The 23,957-nt window shown below is 45.4% G+C and overlaps 1 protein-coding gene across 5 annotated transcripts in view; it reads right to left on the bottom strand.

The window, feature by feature from the left end:
* Positions 1 to 15,592: 15,592 nt before the first annotated feature.
* TET3 (tet methylcytosine dioxygenase 3) overlaps positions 15,593 to 23,957 on the bottom strand; it is a 125,963-nt gene continuing 117,598 nt past the window's right edge. For all 5 annotated transcript variants that reach the window (XM_055243717.1, XM_063617486.1, XM_055243723.2 and 2 more), the window contains one exon: positions 15,593 to 23,365. In XM_055243717.1, the coding sequence (XP_055099692.1) occupies positions 21,582 to 23,365 (1,784 nt within the window). In that variant the 3' untranslated portion in view covers positions 15,593 to 21,581. The remainder of the gene's footprint in view (positions 23,366 to 23,957) is intronic.

The following is a 23,957-nucleotide window of genomic DNA, read 5'->3' as shown; positions in this document are numbered from 1 at the left end:
CGAGGCAGGCAGATCACCTGAGGTCAGGAGTTCGAGACCAGCCTGGAAAACACAGTGAAACCCTGTCTCTACAGGTGGCAGGCACCTGTAATCCCAGCTACTCAGGAGGCTGAGGCAGGAGAATCACTTGAACCCACGAGGCAGAGGATGCAGTGAGCTGAGAATGCCCACTGCACTCCAGCCTGGGTGACAGAGTGAGACTCCATCTCAAAAAAAAAAAAAAAAAAAATCCGAGTGATATTAAATATACATGTTAGCACCTTTGGCATTTTAGTCCAAATCAATGTTGACAAAGTAGGGACTTAACTCTTTTCATCTTCATTTTTCCAAAAGCAGATTCACGCAGCACCTTCATTTTCCTCTATAATATACAATATTTTTGCTTCAACTATTGAAATGATTCCTTCATTCTGAACTTCAAACATGTAGAGGGTTTTCCAAGTCCCTAAGGCAGGAAGCAGTTCCTTATCAAATTCATTATCAAGGCTGGGTGTGGTTTCTCATCTGTAATCTCAGCACTCTGGGAGGCCAAGGTGGGTGGATTGTTTGAGCCCAGGAGTTCAAGGCCAGCCTGGGCAAAATTGTGAAACTCCATCTCTATAAAAAATACAAAAATTAGGCTGGGCGTGGTGGCTCATGCCTGTAATCCCAGCATTTTGGGAGGCTGAGGTGGGCGGATCACAGGGTCAGGAGATCAAGACCATCCTGGCCAACAAGGTGAAACCCGGTCTCTACAAAAAATAAAAAATTAGCTGGGTGTGGCAGCATGTGCCAAAAATAAAAATAGGTAGGTGTAGTGGCACATGCCTTTAGTCCCAGTTACTTGGGAGGCTGAGGTGGGAGAAGAGCTTGAGCCTGGGAGGTTGAGGCTACAGTAAGCCATGATCGAGCCACTGCACTCCAGCCTGGGTAACAGAGCAAGACTGTCTAAAAATACACACACACACACACACACACACACACACACACATATAACTATCAAAATCCATAACCAGAACTCCTCACCCTACTCTCTTGACTGGCTCCTCTATGTAACTGCCTTCTGAGCCCTTCCAGTCTTGTGCAAACCTCTCTGGGATTTTGGATTGGGTTTTTGTACATTTCACTCTGTTGTCAGGCTTGTTCACTTGATTGTGAGCCTGCCTTCAACCTCAGGCAGCTAGACTTCAAATTTCTGGGCCTCTTGTTTTTCTGTATTTTTCTCTGAATTTTGTTAATTTGTGACTCAAACTGGCTGTGTCTCCCATTTGAGGATTCCTTTTGTAAATGTTTTTCATTTTTGTTATGCCATTTCTTTGATCCATTTCCATCTGTATTTATTTCATTGACTTTCTCTTGTAGTTTTTTCCTTTTCAGTTGAGGTGGAAGACTGCCAACATCCTCTGGGGTTACACCCCTTACACTACAGTCTTTTTTTTTTTGAGATGGAGTCTCACTCTGTCACCCGGGTTGGAGTGTAGTGGCATGATCTCAGCTTACTGCAAACTCCACCTCCCAGGTCCAAGCGATTCTCCCATCTCAGCCTCCCAAGTAGCTGGGATTACAGGTGCGCACCACCACATCTGGCTAATTTTTGTATTTTTGGTAGAGATGGGGTTTCACCATGTTGTCCAGGCTGGTCTCAAACTCCTGACCTCGACTGATCCACCTGCCTCAGCCTCCCAATATGCTGGGATGATTACTGGTGTGAGACACTGTGCCCAGCTTACATTACAGACTTTTGAAGCAGCCAATATTGGATTTGATAATGAGCTCATTAAACCAATCAGTTCCTTTTGCTGCTTTGGAGCTTTATTTATACATTTTTATGAACAGCCAAAGTTTCCTTTCAATTTGCCACCACAACTGACCCTGGTTTGCCTTCTCCTCAGAAATCTGAAAGACTATTATCAAGCACCTTATTGGCAGAGTGTAGTCCTCAAATGTCTCCAGGAGGCTCATACTCTGACTTGAAAGTTTTTATTACCAGCTGTGACATTTTTCTGATCATTGATTCAGTTGCCTTTACTATTCTGTCCAAGCATCTCCTATTGATTGCTATCACCTGTTGACCAATCGCTACATACGTCTTCACTGATTCTCCCATTCTCACTATCCTGTTTCCCTCTATCTCTTGTATTTTCTGGAAGTTGTTGTAAATATTAGGATGGTAAAATTCCTGAGGCTCAGTGTCATATTTCTCGAAGAATTGATGAATCAATTCTCATTGAGTAGTCTGCTGTCTTCTGCCATTGGTGATGCTTTCTCAGCTTGGTGGTGTGCCTTTTTCAACATCCACTTTTAAAAACGTGTTTTTAAAACATACGACATTTTCTCAAAATACTGATGTGCTCAGCAGCCTTTTTATAATCTCAATTGTCTTTTACTTGACTCAAGTTGCTTCCATCAAGTCTCTGTCGGTGGTTGTGCCTTCTGGGCATCATGAAAGTGAGATTTCCTCTCCTGCTTTTGGTTTTGAACATGCCCTTGTAACTCCACGGTGATCAGAAAGTTCAAGACCTCAAAGAAGATAACTTAATGCTGCCCAGCATGATCACTCATTTTGTTCACAGGGAGGGAAGGAGAGTTTTACGTAATGTATTCTTTCTCCTTCCAGTTCCTTTTCGGTTGTCATTTCTTTAAAAGATTCCTGAGTTGTTTTGTATAGCTGAGTTCAATCTCAGTCCTTTCCTTGGCAGATGTGATGAATTTCTCAAGACTACCGATTTTCTAAGTTGTCAAACTGATCCCAGAGTTCTAGGTCCAGGCAGGGAAGAGGGTCCCTACCCGGCCACGCCCTTGCCTCCTGAGCTCCTAGCGGCCGCCGCCCCGCTCCTTGGGCTCCTCAGCGGCTCCTCCTTCCGGTTCCTCCTCAACAAGATGGCCGGAGGAACCCGCGCCGAGGCCTGCAGGGCCGCCTGCCTTGGGTACTTGAACGTGTGAGTAACCTGCCATTCGCGACTCCAGCGGCGCAGGCACACGTTCCCCCAGGGTAGGTGTGTGGAGCGGCCCGGGCGTAGCCACGGCACCAGCCCAAGAGGGAAAGACGGAGAGGTCCGGACGTCGCCTCCCATCTTTCCGGAAGCTCCTGCCGGGCTGGGACCCCGGCGGAAAGCCTTGCCGAGAGGTCGCCCCCTGCCGCCGTGGAGGCAGTCGGCCAGAGCGACCGGAGGCGGAGCCTGCAGCCCGGCACGGAGAATGGAGCGCTCCGGGGTTGGGCGGGTGGGGGAGCTGGGAGCCGGGCGCCTGGAATGGAGTTCCCCCGGGAGGAGCCCGAAGCAGTGTCCTCCTGGGAGCACTCAGGGAAGAACCTGGAGGTCCAAGCCGTGGGCTCTTAAGAGAAGGAAGGCGGCCTATTGAAGGTCCTAGAGGCCTGAGGTAACAGGGCTTCAGGGGCCACTAGTACGTCTTTCCTGCTGACACCTCAGGCGTGTAACAGAAAACAAAGAAGCACCCAAGGAATGTCAAAAGGCCACAGGAATAAGTTTGAAGGGGCTGCCGTTGGTTAAATTTTGTACAATTTGGCAAATATTTATTTTAAAACATTCAATTAAAAAGAATCCATGGGTTCATATTACCACAACTACTACACTAATATTAATATGAAAGGAGAGAGAAGTAAAGATGCTTTTTCAAAACAGTAGAATGATAACCAATAAATATATGAATTATAAAATTGGAAATCTGCCATTTTGCAGCAATTGTGGTAATAATTGATTCAGCCAAGAATCACCAGTGGAAGCTAAAACTATTAGGTGAAAAGACTGGGAATAGGTTATTCACACAGTCTTAAAGTAGCACCTCCTAGATTACTTATTAATTATAAAGGGGAAATTTTTCAGGCAATGGAGACATTTGCTGGACATTGCCTTAGCCAAAAGTCAAACTTAGCATTTCCAGTAATAGGACAAACTGAGACTGTGTGCTTCCTGGTGTGAGGAACAGGAAAAACACACATCATCTGGGTAGTATTTCTAATAGACTTAACCTGATTAATGAAGAATCAATCAGACAAATCAAAATTGAGGAACATTCTGCAAAGCAATTGACTTGAGTTCTTAAAAGATGGCAATATCTTCTTTTTTTTTTTGAGATAGGGTCTCACTCTGTCTCCCAGGCTGAAGTGCAGTGGTGCGATCACGGCTCACTGCAACCTCCCCCTCCCCGGTTCTAGTGATTCTCCTGCCTCAGCCTCCCAAGTATCTGGGATTACAGGCACGTGCCACCATACCCAGCTAATTTTTGGATTTTTAGTAGAGCCAGGGTTTCACTATGTTGGCCACGGTGGTCTCAAACTCCTGACCTCAAGTGATCCCGCCTCAGCCTCCCAAAGTGCTGGGATTACAGGCGTGAGCCACCGCGCCCGGCCAAAAGTTGGCAATATTGTGAAAGAACAAAGTGGTAGGGCAGCAGTCTGCAGATCAAAGAAGAGTCAGGAAACTACAACTTAAATGCATGGTGTGATTCTGGACTGGATCTTGGTTTGGGTCTTGGTTTAGGAGGAAAACACAATTATAAGAGACATTATTGCAAAAGTTGGATAAATTTGAATATGAACTCAATATTAGATAATATATCAGTTTCCTGGGTGCAATAATTTTATCGTAGTCATGAAGGAGAATGACTGTTCTTAGGACATACAGACAAAAGTATTTACAGGAGAAGTGTCTTGATGTCTGCAACAAATTCCCAAATGGTCCATATATATGTAATACATAAATGTTTATATATATGTAAATGTAAAGATGTGTGTGTGTATTCAGAGAGAGGAGCAAATACAATGTGACTTTTGAACAATGTCAGTTAAACATTCTGACTAACCCACATATAAATTTTGACTCCCCAAAAACTTAACTACTAATAGGCTACTGTTGACCAGAAGCCTTACTGATAATATAGTTATTTTGTATGTTGTATGTATTATATACTGCATTCTTACAATAAAGCCAGAGAAAAGAAAATATTGAGAAAATCATAATGAAAATACATTTACAGTACTGTACTGTGCTCACTGATACTGTAAGTGTCAATTGTCTTTATAAGATGAATCGTCTGTCTGAAATGGTGGGCAACTGCAGCTGCAGACCTCAATCCATGGTACATATCAAGCAATTCAACTTGTTCTTGTAATGTCATGACTTTTCTTTGCTTCTTGGGAGCACTTCCACCATTACTAGAGGCACTCTGTGTGGGTCCCATGGTGTTATTCAAGATTTACAGCATTGCACTAAACACCATGAAAGACATGTGAAAACCACAAGAGATCACTTTTTACTATAGTATGCAATTTACTGGCGATAGTAACTGCTCTCGTGGAGATGATTAGCGTCACAGGCATTTAAAGCAGATACTTGGTTTTTATCAATTTTAATTTTTATAATTTGTGGGTCGGGTGCAGTGGCTCATGCCTGTAATCCCAGCACTTTGGGAGGCCGAGGTGGGTGGATCACGAGGTCAGGAGTTCGAGACCAGCCTGGCCAACATGGTGAAACCTCGTCTCTACTAAAAATACAAAAATTAGCTGGGTGTGCTGGTGGGCGCCTGTAATCCCAGCTACTCAGGAGGCTGAGGCAGGAGAATCGTTTGAATCTGGGAGGCAGAGGTTGCAGTGAGCCAAGATTGTGTCATTGCATTCCAGCCTGAGTGACAGGGCGAGACTCCGTCTCAAAAAAATATATAATAGATTTGTGTGTATTTTATGGTACAACATGATAAAATAGACTAATATCTACATGTATTTTATGCATTCTTGACAAACCAGTGTTGCTCAAGGGACAACTGTATAACAAAATGCTAAAAAATGGTGAATCTAGGTGAAGAGTATGTGGGTGCCCATTGTACCATCTGTGCAACTTTTCTATAAATTTGACATTTTTTAGGATCAAAAGGTCTGTAATCCCATGCATGCCTGTGGTCCCAGGTACTCAGGAGGTTGAGGCAGGAGGATCACTTGAGCCCAGGAGGCAGAGGCTGCAGTGAGTCAGGATTGCACCACTGCACTTCAGCCTGGGAGAAAGAGTAAGACCTTGTCTTAAAAAAATAATAAAATAGGCCGGGCGTGGTGGCTCATGCCTGTAATTCCAGCACTTTGGGAGGCTGAAGCAGGTGGATCACCTGAGGTCAGGAGTTCAAGGCCAGCCTGGCCAAAATGGTGAAACCCCATCTCTACTAAAAATACAAAAATTAGCCAGGCATGGTGGCACATACCTGTAATCCCAGCTACTTGAGAGCCCGAGGCAGTAGAATTGCTTGAACCCAGGAGGTGGAGGTTGCAATTCAAAAACAAATCCTGATTTATCTCTGTACCTTCAAAACACAAGCACAATCTGACCCCTTCTAACCACCTCTTCTGCTCCCAATCAGAGTTCCCACTGGGTTCTTCCACATACCCCTTACCCATCTCCCCGCTCCCCTCTCCCTTGCCCATTTGAGGTGCTTCCCTGAGTTCCCTGGCTGCTGCTCACCTCCCTCCTGGCTTCTCTTCCCTGCCAGCCCCTTAGTGTCTGAGCCCCCTTCTCCCTCCCTGGAGTGTTTCATGCACAGCTGGGGCTTTGCTCACCATGGACTACCGACAGCTCCCCTAGTCGCACCCAAAGTGCTGGGATTACAGGCATGAGCCACCACACCTGGCAAGATGCTCTTTTTAATCTTTTTGTTTGTTCTTTTAACTTTTCTAAATTGACAAATAACAATTGTACATATTCATGGGGTACATAGTGATTTTTTTTTTTTAACTTGAGATGGAGTCTCACTCTGCTGCTCAGGCTGGAGTGAAGTGGCACTATCTGGGCTCACTGCAACCTCCACCTCCTGGGTTCAAGCAATTCTCGTGCCTCAGCCTGCCGAGTAGCTGGGACTACAGGCACACACCACCACACCCAGCTAATTTTTTGCATTTTTAGTAGAGCCGGGATTTCACCATGTTGGCCAGGCTGGTCTCGAACTCGTGACCTCAGGTGATCTGCCTGCCTTGGCCTCCCAAAGTGCTGGGATTACAGGCATGAGCCACTGTGCCCTCCTAGATATCTCTTTGATATAATGATTTCCTTTCCTGTGGATAAATGCCCAGTAGTGGGATTGCTGGATCATATGGGAGTTCGATTTGTAGTTTTTGAGGAACCTCCATACTGTTTTCCATAGTGGGTGAACTAGGTTTACATTCCCACCAGCATTGTATAAGAGTTCCCTTTTCTCTGCATCCTCATCAGCATTTATTTTTTGTCTTTTTGTTAATAGCTATCCTGAGATGACATAATATCTCAGTGTGGTTTTGATATACATTTCCCTGATGATTAGTGATGTTGGGCATTTTTTCATATATTTGTTGGCCATTTGTATGTCTTCTTTTGAGAAATGTCTGTTCAGATTATTCCCCCGCCACTCTCTCCGGCCTTTTTTTTTTTTTTTTTTTTTTGAGACAGGATCTCACTGTCGCCAGGCTGGAGTGCAGTGATGCAATCACATCTCACTGTAGCCTTGTCCTCCAGGGCTTAACAATCCTCCCACCTCTGCCTCCTAAGTAGCTGATACCACAGGCATGTGCCACCATGCCAGGCTAATTTTTTGTATTTTTTGTAGAGAAAGGGTTTTGCCATGTTGCCCAGGCTGGTCTTGAGCTCCTGGGCTGAAGCAGTCCACCCACCTCCACCTCCCAAAATGCTGAGATTATAGGCGTCAGCCACTGCACCTGGCTCATTTGCACATTTTTTTTAATTTTTATTTTTGTTTGCTTATCTATTTAATTTATAGAAGCAATTGCACCTTTAGCATATTCCATTGAATCATCTTCAACATTACATTTTTCTCTCAACTAGGCCTCTCTCTTTTTTTTAGCTCTATCCAAATTAACAAAATTTTAAATATTTCAACAGTTTTAGGGGTACAGTGGTTTTTGGTTACATGGATGAATCGTACAGTGGTGAAGTCTGGGCTTCTGGTGTACCTGTTCACCCAAATAGTCTACATTGTCCCCAGTAGGTAATTTTTCATTCCGCATCCTCTCCCATCCTCCCTGTTTCTTGGTCTCTAACGTCCGTTATACCCCTCTATATTCCTTTTTATCCCATGGCTTAGCTCCTGCTTATAAGTGAGAACATGTAGTATTTGGTTTTCTGTTCCTGAGTAACTTAGGATAATCATTTGCCCATTTTTAAATAGCATTGTTTTGTTTTTTTGCTGTTAAGATGTTTGAGTTCCTTGTATATTCTGGATATTCATTCCCTATTGAATGAGTTGTTTGCATATCCTTTCTCCCATTCTGTAGATTGCCTTTTTACTCTGGTGATTGTTTCAGCTTTACTGTGCAGAAGCTTTTAGTATGATATCTCAATTGCTTATTTTTGCTTTTTATCGCCTGTGCTTTTGAGGTCTTATTCATAAAATATTTTCCTAGACCAATGTCCTGAAGCATTTGCCCTGTGTTTTCTTCTAGTAGTTTTATTGTTTGGGGCCTTACATTTAGGTCTTTGGTCCATTTTGAGTTGATTTTTTGTATAGGGTGAGAAATGGGGTTCTAGTTTTCTTCTTCGTGTACAGATATCCAGTTTTCCCAGCATCTTTTCTTTTCTTTTTTTTCTTTCTTTCTTTTTTTCTTTTTTTTTTTTTTTTTGAGACAGAGTCTTGCTCTGTCACCCAGGCTGGAGTGCAGTGGCGTGATTTTGGCTCACTGCAATCTCCACCTCCTAGGTTCAAATGATTTTCCTGCCTCAGCCTCCTGAGTAGCTGGGATTACAGGCGCCTGCCACCACACCCAGCCAATTTTTTGTATTTTCAGTAGAGACGGGGTTTCACCATGTTGGCCAGGCTGGTCTTGAACTCCTGACCTCAAGTGATCTACCTGCCTCGGCCTCCCAAAGTGCTGGGATTACAGGCATGAGCCACCATGCCCAGCCTGCTTTTTTAACTTTTAAGAGATTTAATTTTATTGTGGTAAAATACACAGAACATAAAATTTACTATTTTAAGTGTACAATTCAATGGCACTAAGTGTATTCACATTGTTTATTTCAATAATTTTTGGGGTACAGGTGGTTTTTGGTTATGTGGATAAGTTCTTTAGTGGTGATTTCTGAGATTTTAGTGCACCTATCACCCAAGCTGTGTACACTGTACCCAATATGTAGTATTTTATCCCTTACCCTCCTTCCAGCTCTCCCCCCGAGTCCCCAAGGTCCATTATATCACTTTTATGCCTTTCTGTCCTCATAGCTTAGCTCCCACTTATAAGCCAGCACCATTTGTTCAAAAGATTGTCCTTTCCCCAATGAGTATTCTTGGCACCTTTGCCAACAATCAGTTGTCTGTAAGTATGTGGATTAGTTTCTGGGTTCTCTATTCTGTTCCATTAGTCTTTGTGTCTGTTTTTATGCCAGTACCATGCTGTTTTGGTTATTACAGCTTTATAGTATATTTTGAGGCCTGATAGTGTGATACCTCCAGATTTGTTCTTTTTGCTCAGGATTGCTTTGGCTATTTGGGGCCTCCTGTAGTTTCATACAAATTTTAGGATTTTTTTTTTTCTATTTCTGTGAAGAATGTCATTGGTATTTTGATAGGGATTGCATTAAATATGTAGCTTGCTTTGGGTAGTATTATTATGTTAATAATATGAATTTTTCCAAATCTGTGAGCATGGGATGTTTTACCATTTGTTTGTGTCCTCTTCAATATCTTTCATCAGTGTTTTGTAGTTTTCCTTGTAGACATCTTTCACCCCCTTGGTTAAATTTATTCCTAGGTATTTTATTTTATTTTTTGGTAGCTACTGTAAATGGGATTGCTTTCTTGATTTCATTTTCAGCTAAGTTTGTTGTACATGTATGGAAATACTACTGATTTTTATATGTAATTTTTTGTTATCCTCCAACTTTACTGAATTTATCAGTTGTAAGAGTTCTTTGGAAGAGTCTTTAGGTTTTTGTATATATGTGATCCTGTCATCTACAAACAGGGACAATTTGACTTCCTCCTTTTACATTTGGATGCCTTTTATTTCAAGTTCTTGCCTAATTGCTCTGGGTAGGACTTCTAGTACTAAGTTGAATAACAGTAATGAGAGTGGACATTCTTTTTTTTGACGGAGTCTCACACTGTCGCCCAGGTTGGAGTACAGTGGCGCGATCTCTGCTCACTGCAACCTCCACCTCCCGGGTTCAAGTGATTCTCCTGCCTCAGCCTCCTGAGTAGCTGGGATTAGAGGCATGTGCCACCATGCCCGGGTAATTTTTTGTATTTTTAGTAGAGACAGGGTTTCACCATGTTGGCCAGGCTGGTCTCAAACTACCTCATGATCCGCCTGCCTCAGCCTCCCAAAGTGCTGGGATTATAGGCATGAGCCACGGCGCCCAGCCAAGAGTGGACATTCTTGTCTTGTTCCAGTTCTTAGAGGAAAAGCTTTCAGCTTTTCTCCATTCAGTAAGATGTTAGCTGTGGGTTTTTTTTTTGTTTTTTGTTTTTTTGAGATGGAGTCTTGCTCTGTAGCCCAGGCTGGAGTGCAGTGGTGAGATTTGCACTCACTGCAACTTCTGCCTCTCGGGTCCCATATCAAGCAATTCTCCTGCCTCAGCCTCCCGAGTAGCTGGGATTACAGGAACACACCACCATGCCCAGCTAATTTTTGTATTTTTGGTAGAGACGGAGTTTCACCATGTTGGCCAGGCTGGTCTTGAACTTCTGACCTCATGATCCATCCACCTCGGCCTCCCAAAGTGCTGGAATTATAGGCGTGAGCCACCGTGCCCAGCCTGCTGTGAGTATTTTTAATCTTTTTGAAAGTAGATTGTAGTCACTGTCTAATCTCTTGTATTTCTTGCAAAGCACTCATTACTAGTCTTTGAGTTCTTAATATGTTTTTTAAAATAATTAAAAAATTTTTTATACACTTAGATCTGCATATTGTTTTTTATGTAGTAAAACTTTTTATTTGGTTTTAGATAACTTAGTTAACTTGGTTTCCTGTTTATTTACTTCCTTGAGTATAATTTTGCTGATGTTTTGGTTCTTATTGATAATTTTCTTTATTTGGAGCAGTTTTATAGTTTATGTAAATGTTTTAATGGATTTCAAAAGGAGTTAGTTTCTTACAGATACTTTAAAAGCAAATAAATAAGTAAATAAAAGGAGTGGGTTCTTGGTGGTATTACTGGCATTACCATCAGAAGACCCTTCATATTTGAGAGGCCACATGGGGAGGTGCACCAAGGAGATAATCAGATAAAAGACACCAAATGGCCTGCAGTGTTACTAAAGATACAAGCTGGGGCCAAGTCCTGTGGGTCCCTGGGACAAAGTTAAAATGTGTCTTATCCTGAGAGCTGTATCAAACGGGGAGTATCAAGGAGTATTACAGGGAAATAGTATCATCTGATTTGGTTTTTAGAAAGATTATCTGAGTAAGGAGATTGGCTTTGGTAAGCTGGGCAGGGAGATCAAATGGGGGCTAGAATTCAAGTTTTTCTTTTTTTTTTTTTTTTTTTTTAATTATTTATTTATTTATTTATTTATTTTTTTTGAGACGGAGTCTCGCTCTGTCGCCCAGGCTGGAGTGCAGTGGCGCGATCTTGGCTCACTGCAAGCTCCGCCTCCCGGGTTCACGCCATTCTCCTGCCTCAGCCTCTCTGAGTAGCTAGGACTACAGGCGCCCACCACCACGCCCGGCTAATTTTTTGTATTTTTAGTAGAGACGGGGTTTCACCGTGATCTCGATCTCCTGACCTCATGATCCGCCCGCCTTGGCCTCCCAAAGCGCTGGGATTACAAGCGTGAGCCACCGCGCCCAGCCGAATTCAAGTTTTTCAAATAACAATACCTGTTGAAGATGCTCTAAAGAGCCCAAGTCTTCCTGTGGAGCCACTTTGTTGCAACCTGTGCCTCTTGTGCCCATAGACCCACAGACTCAGGTCATGCCCTAAGCTTTAGGTAGGTAGATTCCCACCAGTGAAGACAATGTCCCTTGGGTTTGTGGGTCTTAAGGTACAGAAGAAACGGGTATATTTGGATAGGGCATACAGACTTTGGCACCAAATACATCTGGGTTGATTCTGGGCTTTGCCATTTCCTAGCTGGATGGTCTTGAGCAAGCCATTCAACCTTTCTGAAGGGTCTCACATTTAGACCAAGATATGAGAGGCCTCTGCCCTGGGTCCCCAGCTTTAGAGAGCTATACTGTGGTCCTCGTTCAACATGCCTCTGTCCATACCAGGGAGGAGTCTATATCTGTAATGAAGGCTTACACATGGTAGTCTGTATGAATGGTGTTCCCCAGAGTTGTGCAGTGCATAGCCTGTATGACTGTACAATGTGGGTTGCTAATAAAAGTAGCAAAGAGAAGCAGGATTGAGAATGCTGAGGATGTAGAATCTAGACTTGGCAGGTGTCAGGATATGACTGGGAGAATAGGAAATTTGGTGGAGAGTTGAGAGGTCAGTTTTGGTTAAGACTTTGACCTTACCAAAGAGCCACCCAGAGCTATCCAGCAGCCCAAACTCATGAGCCCAAACTCATGGCTTTGGAAATCATTGGCATTAGGGTCATAGTTGAGGCCTGGTGGCTGAACAAGTCCTTTGAAGGAAAGCTTATAGTCTGTGGAGAAGACTGAGTTGATTCTCTTGGGGGCATTTGTGTTTAAAGGACAAGAGGTCACAAAGGGGCTCATGAAAGAGGGCAGGGTCCTGGGACAATGGAATGTTCCTGGCTATGCAGTCCGGGAGCAGAGGGTTTCCAGGGCTTCACAGAGGTCAGTGAGGATGAGGATCCCTGGCCTAGAAGCTATGTCTGGAGAAATAAAGGTACAGGTGAGTGAGTGGTATGGAAGGAGGTTGTCTACACCTGCAGATATGTGGTGGTGATAGGAAGGAATGGGAAAGGTCTACGAGGCAGAGCAGGGTCAGGATGGGGTGAACCTGAGAGCACGTGATGGGGAAAAGCCACAGAAAAGGGTTAATGGATGAAGCACGTTCCACAGGAGCAGCACAGGGTGCACATGGAGAGAGTCAGGGGTACCGAGCAGCAGGGGTGTGTGTGCAGTAAAGAGGACGAACATACAGGAAGATGGTTTGAAGTATAGCGAGGGAACTTGGGCAGGCTCCCTGGGCCTGGGGTTGGGCTTCTCAGTAGAGGAAAGCAGGCCTCTGCTAAGACTTCTGGAGTGGGGATGAGGCGCTGGGGGGTATCTAGAATTTAACAAAGCTTTGTCTTTCATGCCTTCTATGTTGTCTTCATGGCTCTGACAAGAATGTACACTGGATTATGTGTGCTGAACATGTTTTCAGGGCTTCATGTCCCCCTGCATGGACATGATGTATGTATGGATGCACCATCCCATGGACATGGGATGTTGAATGCCTATTTTCAGAGCACAATGGGAGACAAAGATGACTAACAGCTCTCCAAGCTTAAGAAGCTTACAAGAGCGTCAGAACACACAACAAAGTTGCTGACCAAGTTGTATAGCTGGGTTGGGTAAACCAGTATTTGACAAAATTAAGATTCAAAATAGGCAGGGAGAGTGGGTTAAACAACAGTTCATTTAAGATGGCTACACTTCAACTGCTGTGTGAAGCATTAAAAAAAAAATTGCATGAAGACTGGAGTTAGTGGACCTGATTTGGCAAAAGTTCACAGAAGAGGTCACTATGTGGTCCAAGACTAGTCTTGGACTCCTTAATGACCTAAAACTTTGCATATATCAAGAGTAATAATGATAGCTCTTATTACCTGCTATGTTCTGAATGCCTGGCACTTTCACTTCTGTAGTAATTTTTTTATCCTTATATCTTATGTGGTATCATTAGCCTGTCTTATTGACAAAATGACACAGAGAGATGAAACGACTCATCAAATCGCACAATTGGGAATTGAGGGAGCCATGTTCTTTCCAAGCCACAAGCCCTCAGTAAAACTCAGCTGCTTAAAAAGCTAACAAACAAACCTTGGTGTACACTTATAAAAATAGCATGTCCAGATCGTGGGGCTCCATGGTGTCTTTGTGCTTGGCTTGCATGAGCCGGATCCCATCTGGAACTAATTGCTCATTTCTAGAGATCCCAATATGAATAATGATGCTCTAGGTGTGAACAGACGGGGGCGCGGTGGGGAGTAGTGGTGGACAGGGCCTGGACCTGTTACAAGAAGGTTTATGGAACGTGGCAGAGGGGAATTTACTGCAACGCTTCTTAGCGTAGAAAGAAATAGACTGAGTGAGATTTACATGGAGGCACATTTAGATTAGTTCAATTTATAATTGCAACAAGTTGAGATGTTAAAGAGTTTGGTGATACAGGGATGATTAAATGCTTCTGTATCCATACTAAAAACATTGCTAGGCAACTATTTAAAAAGATGCTATTCTGCATACTGATAAAGATAGCTTAAGTGCAAAAAGATTACAACATTGTATTATTGTATTCCATTTGAAAACATACATATGGGTTGTATTTACACACTCAGAAAATGTTTGCAACCAATATGCGGTTCTCTCGTGGTGGGATTTCAGATAACTTTTAAGAACTTCTGTCTTCTAATTTTCTATATTTAACATGGAACTTGTGTAAGAAGAGATGGCAGCATATTTATAGCTAACCAATAGTGAAACCAGCCCCAGCTGAAGGAGGAATGTCCTGCCCCTCCCTTCAGGCTCTGCAGATGCAGCAGCCATCATGACAGGCGCTCAGGAAGGGGACAGAACTAGGTCTCTTCCAACTCGAGGAAAGCAGGTTACAAAACAACAGTGTGACCCCACTTTTGTAAAACATATAAACATGTTTGTTTGAGGATCCCTGGATAGCCAGGTGTGCCAAGGCATTTCCAGTGGGTTCCTCTGCAAGCAAAGTAAAATGGAGATGATAAAAACTTCCAAGCCGATCACCTGGCACTCATGATCATGGTGTTTTCACTCAGATGCCCTCAGAGATAAACTTTCCCATCTAGAGTGACTTGGGATGTTGGGATATTGCTGAAGTCCTTATCAACAGCTGGGCTGGTTGTCCCTCAAAGACACCGGATCAATTTCAATCAGATGTTTCACGCAGGAGGAAGAGCGAGCAGATTCACTATTATCTCTTCTCCTTCCTCAATTCATATTCCCTTTTCAAGAACAGCCACCTCCGGAATTGGTAATCTGAATTAAAGAAGGTAGCTCCAGGCATGGGATCTTGTGGGAAACCTCTGCCGCTGGTCAGCAGAATCTCGGGTTCCGTATTAGCCAATCCCTACTAGACTTGCTGTTCAAGCCATCCAAACCAAGCAGCATTCGGTGATCCTTTAGCAAACCTAACAAACATCAGAAGTTAATTTTAGTAGGAGGGGGGTATTTCCCAGTGGAAAGAATAAAAAGGACAAAAAAACATAAAAGGGAAAGAAAACAAAAAGAAACATAGATGAGAAAAAGGCCATCTCTACTTTCCCCCTTTAGATCCCGTTTTAACAGCTGATAGCCTTTGAACATTCCTTTATCCAGGTGGCAGAATGGACAAGGCCAGGTTCCGCTGCTGCTATTAGTGAGGGCTTCATTTGTACATCTACAACATACGGTGGGCGGGTGAGGTTACAGGGTACCTGACACATCACATTCCAGTCCTGGTTCAAGGAGGGGGAAAAAAAGAAAACCCACACTGAATTTGAGTGCAAAAAATAAATATAAAATTTATTAAAACACCCACAATATTTTAAAGATACCAGGAGTAATACAGTTCACAAACCCAGTTGTTTGTGTAAATTATAATAAAATACAAATCAAAAAGGATACATACTTGCAATTTCTAGGCACCCTAAATTAAATTTACTGAAACACTGAGGGAGAAGGGAGGGTAAGGAGGGGTAGCTCAGGAGGCAAACCAATAAAGTGGAAGGAAAAAATATTAACAAAAGGTAAAAATTATACAAAATAAAATTATCAGCATAAATTTACTGTACTAAGGATATCTACAGTTTAATACACATCCTATTGCCTTGAGACATTGCAAAAATCTACCATTCATCCATCAACCCCAGATAAACTTCATTTCAAGTAGCCACAGTTTACAAAGTCAAGACGGAATATTCAAGTATGGTTGTTAAGTTCACCTCCATTGGAAGCCAAGTAACCAAACAGGAATTCAAAGAGATAAGAAATAAAACACATCAAAAAGCTACAGGGGTTCTAGATTAAGTCTAATGTATTAATATGCCATTATACGACCTGCCCTTGTTTCTTTAATTGGAATACATGAAAAAGAAATGACATCACTCCTGTTTTTCTCCCCTCTTTTCCCCTCAAAAGAAAAAAAAAAAGGGTATTGAAACCAAGAAAATTTGGAATGTTCAAATGAGCCAATTAGTTTCTTAATTTAAATCCCCGTGTGAAGAGTGATGAGTTACCCCTGAATGACGGGTAGTCAAAACGCGAAGAGGGAGCAAACAATACCACTACAAAAAGCATCCCTGATATCAGAATAGAAGCCAATGAGGAAGTAGGCCAAATCGCTCGCTGATTCTTAGGCAAAAAGCAACTTTAGACCTTGCATTTCTGTGCTGCGGTCTCTGCTCAGGGGAGAAGCCTATTGCTCTGCTCTTGCCTGCAGCTCTGCAGGAGGAAGGGCTGGGAGCACCAGAGGGGGCCGCCCCTCCCCCTGCACTCGCAGAGTGCACTCGCACTCTGTGCACCTGGATGTGGGACTGTATAACTTATGCTGGGGGTATGCACCTCAAAAATGTTTTGGTCCAGGGTATGTTGAAATTGGCTATGTACTACAGCAGAGGCAGCTGGCTAATAAAACTAGGTTTTGAGGGAGTCATTTCAAATGACAGCAACAATGACTGAGAAAGCTCAATGAGATGGGCATAGGAAATTCACATTTTATTCAAAAGCAAAACTTAAACATGAAATACAGCCAACTACGCTCCTTCCTTTCGGCGTTCCGCTATCTTAACTGAAGAATGAAACACAAAATGACCCCAGATTTTTCAAGGTCAAGTACGTCATCAGACGGACAACCTGCAAGTATCAGACCCTCATGGAATCTACTTTACTGAAGTTGTCATGATGTCCTGTTTTTGAGGTATTTAAAAAAATTATTGTGACAGTGGATGACACAAAATGGAGCTTCCTGGTGAGTTTTTAAAACATCAACTTCTGTGGACCCAAGAAGAAATTTAGGTTAGCACCAACTAAAAAGCAGCCTCAGTGGCATCGAGTGAGCAAAGAAAGCTCCTTCCTTTAGTTCGAACATAAGGGGTTACCAATGAGAGGCAGAAGCAACGCTGGGTCAGAGAATGAAGCCCCTGCCCACCATGGTCCCAGCCAGTGCCAGGGGAGGAAGGAGATCCATCTGGTCTCCCTTGGTGTGCCCTTGGGACTCCCAGAGATGTCTGCTTAGCACCCTGGGCTGCAGGAGAAAATCTGTGTCCCTGGCTATGAGAATGCCTATCATGCTAGGAGAGGCAGGAGTACCCAACTCCCCTTCCTCAAAAACAAAAACTCAAAAAACCCTTCGCCCTTTCTTTCACATCAAGCCTGAGAAGACAGGTGTGGAACCAAAGCACCTGCCAAGCCAGGCAGGCCCACTCCCGATCATAGAAAGGGAGATAGCTGCCTTCTCGACTTGCTTTGTTTGGCCACCAAGGGAAGAACAATACAACACAACACTGCTCAGAGCAGATTATAGCACGGTAAACGGGTCTAAGACAGCACCAAAAGAGGGGAGGGAAAAAAAAAGCCAAGAGACTGGAGCCCACCTTGTTTTTGGTTGGTTGTGGTTTCAGAACGTTGATAGCACCTCAGCAAGACAGGATCAGGGACAGTCACATTAAAACACCATAGCACCATTTTATTTAGACTATTTCAATTCATAAAAATGCTTCCTAGTCCATAAAACACACTTCAGTAACAAAAGGAAAGAGATACTGGTTGAGGCACGTCAGGGATATCGTATAGTTTTCCACCAGCTTTGCCTTGGTTTGAGATCTCATGGTGATTAAACCTCTAGAAGCAAGTCTGGCTGGGTTTCTCTCAATGAAATTAGGTTATCATCGACTAACTGTCAACCATCCTTGCACATCTACTGCTGTGTGGTACAAAGCAGTTAAGCTCTGCTACTTCTTTCCTTGCTTTAGCACTTTAAAAATCCCTTGCTCTGCAAACTACTGTTTCCAAAAGTGGCTGGTGGAAGGACCAAGAGGGGGCGGTGGGGTATCATCTCTTTCCACGCACACCATTGTCACCTTGGTGAGAAGGCAAAGCAGTACCCATGAAGCCGGGGCGTGGGAAACATTGGCCCTGCTAAAAACCAGACCCAAAACCAAAAACCAAAAACCCCCCAAATCCATGCAACAACACCTTTAGTCAAGATTTCTGATGGTCAGATGATGATTTCTTGAGCTAGCACCAGTTATTTGTGAGAACCTGCTGCGAAGCGATTTTTATTTTTAAAATCTCGTAGCACAGAACTTTACAAGCACTTCCCTTGCACGCAACAGGCAGGGAAAACAAAACAGAGCAGAAAAGGAACCAAATATTTGCACTGCACGTGGATGGTGTCCGTGGACAGGGCACACTGGGGAGATGACTAAGACGCCATCGATTTCCGTTGCTATAATATGACTCTTCAAACTTGGTCATGCTGTTAGGTTCTTTAGTTGCAATGGCTTTATTTTTCTTCTCATGATAAAAATGTCTGTTAATCATCTTTAGGACTTAAAAAATGATAGTGCCAGTAAAAAATAAAAATTTGATTTTTCTCTTTAAGAAACCTTCAGCAGCAAGGGGGGGCTAAAGAGCTGTGCATAGTTACTTTTTAAATATATGTCTAAAGCATGCTAATTTTAATGACTGAGATTTGAGGTAGGTTAGACATGTAGTGTACAAATCAGCATGGGCTTGAGCACGGCAACCACACCGCCTAACTCTGGAAATGCCATTCTGAGGGGAATAGGGACATCCAATGGAGACTGCCTCTTGACTCACCTCTCAGCAGCCTATTTCCTACTGCAGAAACTGATGAACCAAGGCTGTTTGGGCTGGGGGACAGACGTCGCATGCTTTTAGCTTGTATTGATTTCTCCTTTCATCTAATGGCTTTCCTACCAAAGGGTGATGAGGGGAAGAGTTTATTTAACATACATCAGGAAGATTCACACATGCCAAGTATCAGAATCACCTGGGTTACACTCGGGACCTTCCAAACCAACAGCCAACCTGGGGCTTCCACGGGTCATACAGACGGTCACATTCTCCAAATGTTTCGTAAAATATTGTATTTCTTGCTTAAGATCATTTAAAATGAAGTTTTCAAGGCACCCCCGCATCTACCTAAGCACGGAGTCAAATGAGACCTGCATAAAAGTACTGATGCGATAAGCAAAATAGCATTTAAAGGACCCAATTTTTCCTCAAAACTAGAAAATTAGCATGCTCATTAAAGACTCTGCTTCCTTTAGCTTGTCAAACTGAAGGTCAGAGGTTTTCCTATAAATCTGAGTTCTGAATAATTCTAAGTCCTGATAAGCTCTTGGGTATTTATTTCAAAAGCAATAATATTTCATTTTTTTGTCCTGTAAAATAAATGCAACTTTACAGAATATGGTAAAAGTGGAGGATAGACAAAGCACATTAAATATTCAGCTACTATTTACAATTTCTCCCACAATTACATGTTAAAACATACTTTTTTTCAAGTTGCTGTTTAAATCTAGGCAAAAGTGCTTAAAAAAATCTTTCACTATTTACAGTTAAAACCAGACCACATAAATGCTCAGGACATCTTACAACGACCCTCCGCCAGTGCTTCCAAACAGATACAGTAAACACCCAGCAGGCCGGTTCTCAGCTCTTACTCAAGGCACCCGGAAGCTCAGGAACTTGCCTATAGCGGTCATCTGATTGTTAAACATGATTCATGAAGACCCATATCTGAATACAACTGCTCAGTAAATACCTGTTCATCTCAGGGCTTGGTGGTCATCCACCGTGTGGCCACATTCCCCTCTGTGTGTCCTGATGAAGCCCCCCATTCACCACACACACATCCACATGGGTAGCAAGAGATCATTTCTGCTAATATCACAAGAAAAACCAACACTCCAACAAAGTTTGACGTGGTGATGATGAGTGTTGCTCCCATCAGGCCCAAACTCTCTCAACAACGTCACAAAAATTAAGCACCACATTCTCATTTCAAAGAACCGAATGAATGCACCAGAATTTCAGAACAGCTATGTTAAAGTGGATGAAGAGGGGAGAAAGGAAAAAAAGAAAATGATCAAATGGAGAAATGGCACCAATTAGGGAGGAAAATTATAGCAACCTGTTGAAAATGTTTGACTCTTGCACTTTAAAATTGTTAAGTGTAGGCCCCCGAACCCGATGATAACATGGAGGAAGCAGGCTCAGGTGTGAGGCATGCACCATTGTCCAATGTGGAAATTCAGGGATCAGGATAGATGCATTAACTGTTGTTACACTGGTCTGCTGAGCTCCTGTAGGATGTGACCTGCCCAAGAGTCAAGAAAGTCCCAGCACAACACTACAGCACCAGGCTCCGCACAGCACCATGCACAGAGCACCACTGGCTTTTCACAGCTTGGGTTCAGCTTCCTGTTTTTAAAGATACAGTAGCCCTTTTTCAATGTCAGCATAGACTTTGGGGGCATTTTTTTAAAAACTGCCACTAAGACAAATTCCTTCAGCTCAGCATGCATTGGCTTGGCAACATGGTGGGCGCGGCCCCTAAGAACCTTGCACTCCAGCTCCAGCGTGAGGTGCTGCCTAGTGAACCATGACATCATGTGACTCCATAAATAACGGACAGAGGATTCAGTGTGGAGACTAGCAAGCTTGAAGCCATCTACTTCCAACCTGGTTTCTGGGGAAAGCTATGCCAGCATCTCGTGGGGGCTGGCCTGGGGTGCATCTGCCCTTCGACTCCAAGCCAGGGACTGGAAAAGGGACCCCAGATGGTTTTCTGCAGACTCTCCCATCCTATCAGAGAGGACAGAAGCTGTCCTGAGGCTCCCTTCCCCAAAGGGAAGGGGTGTGTGTCGGGAGGGATGAACTGGGTGGCTACCGTCCACGCTTGGCTCTCGAGGGGCAGATGGCTGAGGACCTCGCCAGCGCCCGAGGGGCTTGGCTCGCCGGACCCAGCGAGACTGGGCGGGGGAGCACTACTGGCCTTTCCTGCCCATCCTTTACCATTACTATTGTCGCTTTTAAAAAATCCAATAAATACACATTTTAAATGGAATTTAAAACTACTCCTTTGTGAAAGGATACTATAAACTTTCTTTCCATTATTGTGATATACAAGGATAGAGTTTTAAAAACAAAGAGAAAATAAAAACCCCCCAAACAAGGGGGGGGAAACAACTTGGAGATATAAATATTAAGATCACAGAAAAATCACCCGACAGCCGTAGTTTCTTCTTCAAAGTGCTGGGGAAGTGGGGGTAAGGGAGGGGCGGGTCAGTTCTGAGGTTTGGACCATAAATACATATATATGATATGCGCATCTATATATGTATATAGAGATAAAAAGACTTCTGCACCCCCAACCCGCCCCCAGGTATGAGGGCAAAAGCACCACAGAGACAGCTCGGGCCGGGCCCGACGCTGAGGTACGCTGGCTCCCTGGCACCTAGATCCAGCGGCTGTAGGGGCCAGTGACCTTCGTGTAGGCATAGGAGGACACGGTGACTGCCGAGTCTGTGGGCACAGCCAGTGCCTGCCGGGTGGGGACGACCCCCTTCTTCTCCTTCTGCTGGGGCTCAGCAATCACAGTGCCCCCCCACTTGCGCTTCTTCCCGTAGAGCTTGGCCTCCTGCTGGCCCAGGCCCAGCCGGGCAGCCTCCTCCTGCCGTGCCCGTGCCCTCTCCGCCAGCTGCTTCATCTTGGCTTCCCAGAGGGCCAGCCCATGGTTGGGCTGGTTGAGGTTCTTGTGCTGGTAGAAGACCAGCGAGATGCGGGTGGGGTGGCAGCGGTTGGGCTTCTTAAGCGGCGTGGTGGCGTGCAGCTCCCGCCGGGCACACTCGATGAGGATGGAGCCGTGGGCTGGGGCCACGGCCACACCGCCGATGTTCTCGTCCAGGAAGTTGTGTTCACTGTCAGACCATAGCTCCTCCTCTTCCTCCTCCGCACCACCACCGCCCTTCTCCTCCTTCACCGCTCCCTTGCTGGGGGGCTCCTCAGCTGGCCCCTCCTCCAGGCTGAAGGGGTCCCACAGCTTCTCCTCCGACTTCAGGGCCCCAAACAGCTTCTCGCTGGATCCCAGGGGCAGACCAAAGGACTGCCAGGCCTTGTCCAACTGGCTGGCCCCTGCGGCTGGAATCCTGCCCTCCTCTCCTTTCATGGGATTCCACAGCTTGTCTTGGAACCCAGGACCACCTTTCAGGGCCGAGTTGAAATCCCCTGCCCCCAGCGCCCACGGCTTCTCAGTCAGGCTGGGCCCAGCCAAGGCAGACGTGCTGTTCCCAAACTTGCAGGGGCTCCACGGTTTGCCTCGCAGCCGTCCTCCAGAGTGGGAAGCCGCCTGCTGCCCCTCACTGGGGAACAGCCCCCACTGGCCATCTGTGAAGTGGGAAGGACCCAGGCAGCTGGCCCCAAAGGAACTGAGCTTGTCGGGGACGATGACAGGACTCTCCCCAGACGAGAACACACCCCAGCTGCCACCCACGCTGTTAGTCCTCTTGGGGGACATGCTTGGGCCTCCTGAGTACTGTCCCCAAAGGTGACTGGGTCCTCCATTCTGAGACACCTCGGGCAGAGGTGTCTTGCCCATCTTGCCAGTGTCTCTGGGCACAGGCTCAGCCTGGGTCAGCGGGTCTACTGGCTCTTGCTTGATGGATCTGTTGTAGCAGTTGGAGCTCTGGGCAAAGGGGGAGGGGTCCCTGGACACTGAGTGGATTGGGGGGGCCTTGGGAAGCAGATACTCCTTGGGGCCTGGGTACGCAGGCTGCTGGTGGTGAGGAGTGGGGTGGCGGGCGTCTGTGGGAACAGCCTGGCTAGGCAGCTCGGCAAACTCAGCACCACCGTAGGCCGGGCTCAGGCTGTTATGCAGAGCGTGGAGGTCTGGCTTCTTCTCAAAACTGCCACTGCTGCCACTGTGCCCCCAGGCACCAGGACCCAGGAACTGAGAGGGGAAGACAGGGTTGCTGGATGGAAAGCCATAGTAGCTAAAAGATGGGAGAGCGTACTTGGAGTGGAAGCCATTGACGGAGGTCAGGCTGGGCTGTGCATAGTAGGAGTGGTAGGAGTACACGCTGTTCATGCTGTAAGGGTCGGAGGGCCGGCAGTTGCCCAGCACCGAGTAGCTCTCCACCACCGCGTTGCCACTGTACTTGAAGGAGCTGAAGTGGTTCTGTGGCTCCACCTTGAGGGAAGGCTTCAGGCCTTGCTGGGACAATCCACCCTTCAGAGACAGGCCTGGGGAAACAGAAGGCAAGATGGCAGAGGGGCAGACACCACCACAGCCTGGAGAGGCCCTGGGTGGGGGACTGGGGATGGACCCTCCCTCTTTCCCAGGGATGTTTCCTCTTTTGGGACAGGCAGGTGAGGTGCTGAGGCATGTCCAGCCCAGACCAGGTCGTACTCCCTGGGCCCTGCTCAGCACAGGCCCCAGCTCCAGCCCCTGCTCAGCACAGGCCCCAGCCCCAGCCCCAGCCCCAGCCCCAGCCCCATTGCGGGTGGGAGGAGGCGATCCCTGGTGAGAAGCAGCTCATGCAGGGTCCACAGTACCCCCACCAACTCCTCTCCTCACCCTAGAGAACTCCAGAAGTTGTACTGAACCACCACCACCCACTCTGTGCCCAGCCCAGTCGGGATCACTGCAGGGACCAGGGCCAGGAGAATGAGAACTCAGATGCCTGCCAGCAACCGTCTCCGCCCATAAGCCCTGCCGCCCTGGCACACACCCACATGCCCTGAAGTGCTGCTACTCACCTCAGTATCTCAGAGGGGAGCAAACTAGAGCTCAGAGGGGAGCCTCTGATTCTCTGAGGGATGCAAACTAGAGGAG

The sequence above is a fragment of the Symphalangus syndactylus genome, chromosome 14 (assembly GCF_028878055.3).
Source record: "Symphalangus syndactylus isolate Jambi chromosome 14, NHGRI_mSymSyn1-v2.1_pri, whole genome shotgun sequence".
In the NCBI taxonomy this organism is placed as follows: Eukaryota; Metazoa; Chordata; class Mammalia; order Primates; family Hylobatidae; genus Symphalangus; species Symphalangus syndactylus.
The sequence above is the reverse complement of the archived record's forward strand: the minus strand, read 5'-3'. Positions and strand labels throughout refer to the sequence as shown.